The sequence below is a fragment of the Belonocnema kinseyi genome, chromosome 10, assembly GCF_010883055.1.
Source record: "Belonocnema kinseyi isolate 2016_QV_RU_SX_M_011 chromosome 10, B_treatae_v1, whole genome shotgun sequence".
NCBI lineage: Eukaryota > Metazoa > Arthropoda > Insecta > Hymenoptera > Cynipidae > Belonocnema > Belonocnema kinseyi.
The window spans coordinates 34,304,492-34,312,453 of NC_046666.1; the positions used below are offsets into that span (position 1 = coordinate 34,304,492).

A 7,962-nucleotide genomic window follows, 5' to 3' on the forward strand; every position below is an offset into this window, starting at 1 on the left:
AAAATGTCGAGGTTCAGAAAAAAGATGAAATAATTTTCAGTGAAGTTCCTACCAAAATGCAGTACCTAAACGTACTTTATTGCACTCTAATACATTTTCCAAGGTTTCAGCTCGATATTTTATTTACAAAAAAGTTCTTAGGTTCAAAAAAACATTCAGTGAACTGAAAAAGTGATGTCGGTAATATAGGTATTTGGCTGTGTCACATGCCCTTAAAGTAGGAATTTTTCGAGAACGTGCCTAATTTTTTGTTAAATGCCAACATAAAATTTAATAATGATATGGCAGGGTGATCGGGAAACCGGGAAATGACAGTGAATTTATTTCTTGACCGGGAAATCAATTCATTTTGAAATATATTTAAAAGTTCTGACAAAAAATTCAAAAATAATTTGGAATTTGGAAACATTTTAAACCACTTCTAGACTTTTCAAGATTTTGAAATAAAATTTTAAGGATTTTCTAGGATGCCTAGACTATTTGAAATAAAAATAATTTAACTTCTAATTTAAGAACTGTTAAGTTAAAAAAATTATTTTTCAATTTTTAATGTGTCTAGCTTAAAATTACTTAAAATATAATTTTGAAAATTTTTAAAGTTTATTGCTTGATTCTTTAATTTAGACTATTCAAGATGTTAACGTGGATTTTAATGCTTTAATTTATTGTTTATTGTGTATTACATTATATGGAAAAATGTTTAGAATATAGTTTGATTTTTTAAATTTTATTGGCCTTGAAAAATGTTTGCGAACCGGGAAATGACAAGGAATTTTTTTCTTCGATTAAAACGGCCACACCCTGATAATATATTAACCAGATTTCAGAGCATTTCAAAGATTTGACTTGATTTCAATTTTTTTTAGTAGATTTCAAAACAATGTCAAATATTTTAATGATTTAAAATGAATACGAAAGATTTAAGAAATATTTCACTAATATTTCAAAGATTTCAAAAGTTTTCACAAAGATCTCAAATGTTTCAATTATTTCAAACGATTAAAAATTATTTCATAAATATTTCAAAGAATCAGGAAAGATTTAAAAAGATTTCAAGAACTTCCAAGATATTAAACGAGTTTACATTTTTTAGAAATTTTGAAAAGATTTCACAAAGATTCCACGAGTATTTCAAAGAATTCATAAGGTTTTCAAAAATTTTCAAGAATTTAATATTTTTTCAAAGATAGAATTTAATATTTTTTCAAAGATTTCAAAGATTTAAAAAAATATGTATTAAAGGGTCTAAACTATTTCAAAAGGGTTTATTAAATTTGAAAAGATGTCAATGATTTAATGCGAAAATAAGATATTTTACACATATTTCAAAGAATTCCAAAAATTTCACAAAGAATTCAAGGATTTTGAAGACTTTACATAGATTCTGCTTTCTTTAGAAATGGTGGGCCAATCAAAAAATGAAATGTCTCTTCACTTGCATGTATAATAAACTATTTTTTTGATTATTTGCTATAAAAAAAGGAGACCTGCAAAAACTGGATTTATGGCCTGGAAAACGTGGAAAGGACCATGAATTTTGTTGCTAAAAATCGTTGGAAAACCTGCGTTTTCATTGTTAAAAAAAAAAACATGTATAAGGAATTAATCTTGCTCTCTATAAAACATTTTTATTCTTTCATTTGCAGGATGAAGACGGAAACCCCTTGGAAACTCAATATGGTCTCTCAACTTACAAAAATCATCAAACTCTCTCTATTCAAGAAATGCCGGAAAGAGCACCGGCCGGTCAATTGCCACGTAGTGTTGATATCGTTTGCGATAATGATCTCGTGGACGTTTGCAAACCCGGCGACAGAGTTCAAATTGTTGGCAATTTTAGATGCCTGCCAGGAAAGCACGGGGGTTACACAACCGGAACTTTCAGGTATCTTTAGATTTGAAAATCAATATCCCTTCCTTTTTTCTTTTTTGTTATGATATTTAAAAGTATTTTTCTTTTTAACAGAACAATCCTGATCGCAAATAATATCACTCAATTGAGTAAGGACACAACCCTAACGATTTCTACAAGTGATATTACAATGTGCAAAAACATGGCGAAAAACAGGTCACGGAAGAACATTTTTGAACTTTTGAGTAAGTCCTTGGCGCCCTCAATTTACGGTCACGATTATATCAAGAAAGCGATTCTGTGCTTGATGCTGGGCGGGAATGAAAAAATCTTACCGAATGGAACTAGACTCAGAGGGTAAGAATTACATTCTTCACTTTTAGCAACAGTAGAAAAATATTCATCAAGAAGTTAATTTTTTTTTACATTTATTTTTAATTAATAGCACCATATATCTTTAATTACTTAATATTGATTATGCACTTTTCAACATTTTTTGATTGCGAAAAAACTGTTGTTTTAAAATTATTGTAAAAATTTGGAAATACCTTGGAATATTTGAAAGTATTTTCAACGCTTTGAAATCATTTTAATTCCCTCAATTTTTGTGCATAATTTCTTGGAAATTTCATTGAAATATTATAAAATTCCATATGGTTGAATTAAATTTGACATTTGTTCAATTGATTTTTTTTAAATGCAGTTTTTTAAAATGAATTTCATTGTATTCTTCTCGCATCCCTTAAATTTCTCTAAATTCACTTAAATTTTACTGAAATCAATGGATTTTATCGATTTAAAAATCTTTTTCCAATTAATTTGAATTGTTTTGTAGTCATTAGTAACTTTTTTGGTTATAACTTAGCAGGGTTTCAAAGATTTGAAGATATTAGAAATTGTTTGGAATTTAGGAAATTTGAAATTTTCTAAGCTCGTATACAATTTTCTGAATTCAATGAAGTTGTTTCATACTTTTAAATTGTCTTGAATTTTCTCCTATTGTGCGGAAATAAATGAAATTTTGAATATTTTTTCCAATTCATTTGAATTGTTTTGAACTTAACTCAGGGTAGCCGCTGGATCGGAAAATGACAGTGAATTTATTTTTTTACATGAAATTTGACAAATTTTTAGAAAAAAAAAGATCTGTCCAACTTTGATTTTAACCGTTCTCTAAATAATTAGTTAAATTGTTATCTTTTTCAATTATGATATCATTCTTTTCAGAATGCGTAATACGAAAATCTTTCACTGTAGAAATTTTCCATTTTAGATTTTTAATTTTTAAGCAAAGTTAAAAATAATTGATTTTACAATACATTTCTGAATCAGTTCACAATTTTAGAATTCCCAGATTTTAACGTTACAAATGAAACTGTTTCAATTTGAAAGTCAATTTTACAAGACGAGGGAAAACCGGGAAATGGCAGTGAATTTATTTTTTGACCGGAAATTTTACAAAATTAAATACAAAAGTAAATATAAATAAATAAATAATTTTAAAAATGGGTCTGTGCTTTAAGTATAGAAATATGAAGAATAATTGATTTGACCAAATAATTCTAGATCCGTTCAAAATTAGAGAATTTCCAGATTGTAACTGTTTCAATCTGAAAGTCTTGATAAGAATAGAAATTAATATATCATTTTTGTTCCGATAATTTTATTTTAAACTAAAATTTGTCATGATTTATCAATAATTTATTTTTAATTCAGAGTTTCAGGTCTTCCTTTATATCATTTTTTATATTAAATTTAATAAAAAAAATTATTAACATTATTTCTATTAATTTTTTTAGCCATTAAAAAATTGTAAATGTGCGTTTTACTATTTTCAACTTCAAAATAAATCCATAATAAGATAGTCATAATTAAAGGTTTAAATATTTAAAAGAAAACAATTTGAAACTGATTTTCGAAGAACTTTTAAACTTTTAGCGTTACAATTTTAATTCGTCTATTTAAATAGTTTTTAATTTATAAGTAAAATTTTTAAATTTTGACGCACATATAACAATGGAAAACTTATTATTTGTAGAAAAAATTTGAGAAATTTTAAGATGTATTTAGAAGTTTTGAAGAGATTCAAAATTAATTAAAAACTTGAAATTATTTTCAGTAATTTAAACGAAGTGTGTCAACATTTTATTCAGAACTTCTAAATATATTTTTAAATTAATTGAAATATTCCTACAATTTTTGAAAATCCTGCCAATTTTAAAAAATCCTTAAAATCTTCCATGTTCTTCTTTGATAAGTTTTTTAATCTCTTAAAATCTTATTGAACTTTCTGTTACAATAATTTTGCAAAGTGAAAAATCATTTTCAATTTTCCGAAGAATCGTGGGGAAATTTTTTTATTCTTTTGTAGTCTTTCACTATTCTTAAAAAAAAATTCTGAATTTTCTGTTTGAAATCTGCAAAAATCTACATTTTATTTTTAATTCGGCTGTAAGTATTTGGAATTATTTCATATTTTAAATTTAATTCGTATCTGTGTAAAACCTCTAAATATATCTTAAAATTACTAGAATATTTTTACAAATAATAAGTGTTCTATTATTATTTATAAATTCAAATTCATTTTTTTTTTATATTTGCAGGGTTTTCTAAAAGCTATAGAAAAATTCAATTCATTTTGAATTTGGAAAAATTTTAAACCACTTCTAGATTTTTCAAGATTTTGAAATAAAATTTTAAAGCTTTTAAAGGACACCTAAACTGTTCAAAATAAGAATAATTGAAGAACTGTCAAGTTAAAAAAAATATTTTTTAATTTTTAATGTGTAGTTTAAAATTACTTAAAATAATATAATTTTGAAAATTGTTAAAGTTCATTGCTTGAATCTTTAATTTAGACTATTGCAAATTTTTTTTACATGGATTTATATTTTTGGAACTTAATCTGAATCTTTGAACTTTATAATTGTTAAAAGTTTTTAAATTTGCAATTTATTTGCATTTTATTTAACATTTTTAAATTTAAAAGTGTCAGTACCTACCATTTGAAACGTGTACATTTTTGAGCATTTGACTAAACAATTTTTGAATTGAAAACTTTTAAACTTCAATTTTACAAGTTTGGAATTCAAGTTTTCTATTTTGAATGCTTTGGTTTGTTGTTTATTCTTTATCATTTTATATGGAAAAATCTTTAGAATATAGTTTGATTTTCTAAATTTCATTGGCCATGAAAAATGTTTGCGAACCGCGAAAAAACCGGGAAATAACCGGGTATTTTGTTCTTAGATTAAAAAGAAATATCTGACTATATAAAATTAGTAATCATAAATTAAGTATTCAAAACTAAATAAAAAATCTAAAACCGAACGTTACCATTTTTAATGTTCTATTAAAAAAAATTAATTTGTAAGTCAAATTGTTGAATTTTTATGTATAAAAAGCAATTGAAGACCTCTAATTTTTATAAAAAACTTAGATTAGGTTGACAATATTTCAAATTTTTTGAAAAATTCGAAAATTAATTTTTAAAATCCATGATTTAAAATAATTTAAACAAATTTTCTACGTGTACTAACAAAATCCTTATATTCGTCCCAAAATTTCGGTGCAAATAATCCACGGTCCAATTTAAATCCAAATATAGATTTTGGCTGATTGCGAACAACAAATTTAGAAGCTTTTGAAGAAATAGGAAAGGCTTCAGAAAATTAAAAAAACATTTCCTAAGAAAATTTAAAATGATTTTTTATTTTGAAAAATATTTTTCTAAGATAATATTTAAAAAGATTTACAAGATTATAAAAAATGAATGTGGAATTTTCTAAAAAAAAAAGAAAAAAAATTAGAAATTTAAAAAAATGTAAAACATCTAGATTTTTCAAATTATGAAATAAAATTGTTGAGCATTTTAGGGATTTTTTAACTATTTAAAATTAAAATAATTTATCTTTTAATTTACGAAGTGTTTAGTTTATAAAAAATGTAATCGTTCCATTTTTAATGTTTTTAAATTCAAATTGCTTAAAATGACATAATTTTGACATTTTTTAAATTCATTGATTGATTCTTTAATTTAGAGCATTGCAATTGATAACTTTGATTTATATATATTTTTTGAACTGAATCCGAATCTTTGAACTCTATCATTTATAAAAGTTTAAAATGTTGTATTTGGCAGTTTAACTGCATTTAATTTAAAATTGTTCAGTTAAAAAGTGTTTTTCCTTCCATTTTATACGTGTACAGTATTGAGCTTTTGAAATACAAAATTTGTAAACTTCAGTTTCAAAAGTTAAAAATTCAAGTCCTTCACTTTGAGTGCTTTAATTTACAGCTCAGTTTTCAATGGAAGAAATTTTAACTTTAGAATTCGATTTTTTAAATTTCCTTGATCGTGAAATACGCTAGAAAATTGGAAAAGCGTTTAAAATTAACAAAATGGCAGGGGTTTTTCTGAAAAAAAATAAGTCAATTTTCTCAAAAAACTCACTTTTACATTTTTTGTCATTTTTTTTTTGTAACTTGTGATTTGATAATGAAGATATCTTTTAAGTCTGATGCGAAATAATTTTTGTTTGCGCGCCTAAAAATTTATATGAAAAATGTCTCGTTTTTCTGCGACATTTTACATAGTTTATGAAAAAAATTCAAAAACTACATTTTTAGGGGGAACAAAATTCTCCTGTGAAGATGCCTTTCTTTTATTAGTAGAAACTTAAAAAAAAATTTAGAAAAATAACAAATGTGAGGTTTTCACGAAATTATACTTTTCTCAGGTTTTCGAAATTTAAAGAAAATAATAAAAAAAGATTTTCTTAAAAACCCTACCTTTTTATTTGTCTAAATATATATATTTTTAAGTTTCTACTAATAAAAGAAAGTCATCTTAGCAGAATAATGCGGGCTTAACTATTTTTGAGCTCAGAAAAAATGTTTTTCTCAAGCATGAAATTCACTATCAAAGTAAAAGTTTAAAAAAAATGTATAGATGGGTTTTTTTTTCAGAAAATCAATTTTTAATTTTTTTTTTCAGAAAAACTCATCTCAATTAGAGCGAAAGTTATAAGTAGAGGTTTAAAGAAACGAAATCCGTTTTTCTTCTTTTAAAGCACAACATTCAAATACGCATACGTTTTTTAAAACAATTTTGTTTGCAAATCGGAAAAATACGTATCGCCTAATTTCCTTTAAAAAAAAAACCCACATATTTCGCCCTCGAGAGATTCTGCAATTTCAAGTGTAGGGTCACGCCTGATTTGAAATGGATTCGATCATGGATTCTCCAACTTCTTTCAGAGATATAAACGTCCTCTTGATTGGAGATCCTTCAGTTGCAAAGTCCCAGCTTCTTCGTTACGTATTGTGCACAGCACCGAGAGCAATTCCAACAACTGGTCGAGGATCTTCAGGTGTAGGTTTAACAGCGGCCGTAACTTCGGATCAGGAAACTGGAGAAAGGAGACTTGAGGCTGGCGCTATGGTTTTGGCCGATCGAGGAGTCATTTGCATTGACGAGTTCGATAAAATGTCCGATATCGATAGAACAGCCATCCACGAGGTGATGGAACAGGGAAAAGTCACGATAGCTAAAGCTGGAATTCATGCGAGCTTGAATGCTCGTTGTTCCGTTTTGGCGGCTGCCAATCCCGTCTATGGAAGAGTGAGTAAAACCTTTATTTTATATAGTTTCAGGCCTCGGATTCATCCCATTGTTAGGAAACTTTTAAAACAGTTATTTTATTGAAATGGGAAAAGTAATTTTAATCTTTTAGTCCAGGGGTCTCCAAAGAGGTCTCAAAATCCTTTACCTGATTTAAACCCCTTAGATTTTAGAACTCTTAAACTCGTGGCTCTCCATTAAATTGGAAACTTCACGGTAAAATTGAGAATTACGTAATAAAAAAATCAATGCTTAGTTTTTCTTATTATAATAATATTAAATGAAAAAATTTATGCAATTTTAATGTTTTGTACTCACAATTCAAATTAACTGAAAATCAATTTGTTTATGGATAACTGAAAATTTTATTTTGAAATTAATATTTAAGTTTATCAAAAATATATCTTAATTTTATAATTATTATAATTACATAAAAGATTCTATCCCAATAGAATGAATTAATTAAAAATAATAGTCCTGATATTAA

The 7,962-nt window shown here is 25.7% G+C and overlaps 1 protein-coding gene across 1 annotated transcript in view; it reads left to right on the forward strand.

The window, feature by feature from the left end:
• LOC117181843 (DNA replication licensing factor Mcm3) overlaps positions 1-7,962 on the forward strand; it is a 35,008-nt gene that overhangs the window by 8,550 nt on the left and 18,496 nt on the right. The window contains exons 4-7 of the mRNA XM_033374838.1: positions 1,486-1,518; positions 1,600-1,885; positions 1,967-2,209; positions 7,112-7,475. Coding sequence (XP_033230729.1) covers positions 1,486-1,518; positions 1,600-1,885; positions 1,967-2,209; positions 7,112-7,475 — 926 coding nt within the window. The remainder of the gene's footprint in view (positions 1-1,485; positions 1,519-1,599; positions 1,886-1,966; positions 2,210-7,111; positions 7,476-7,962) is intronic.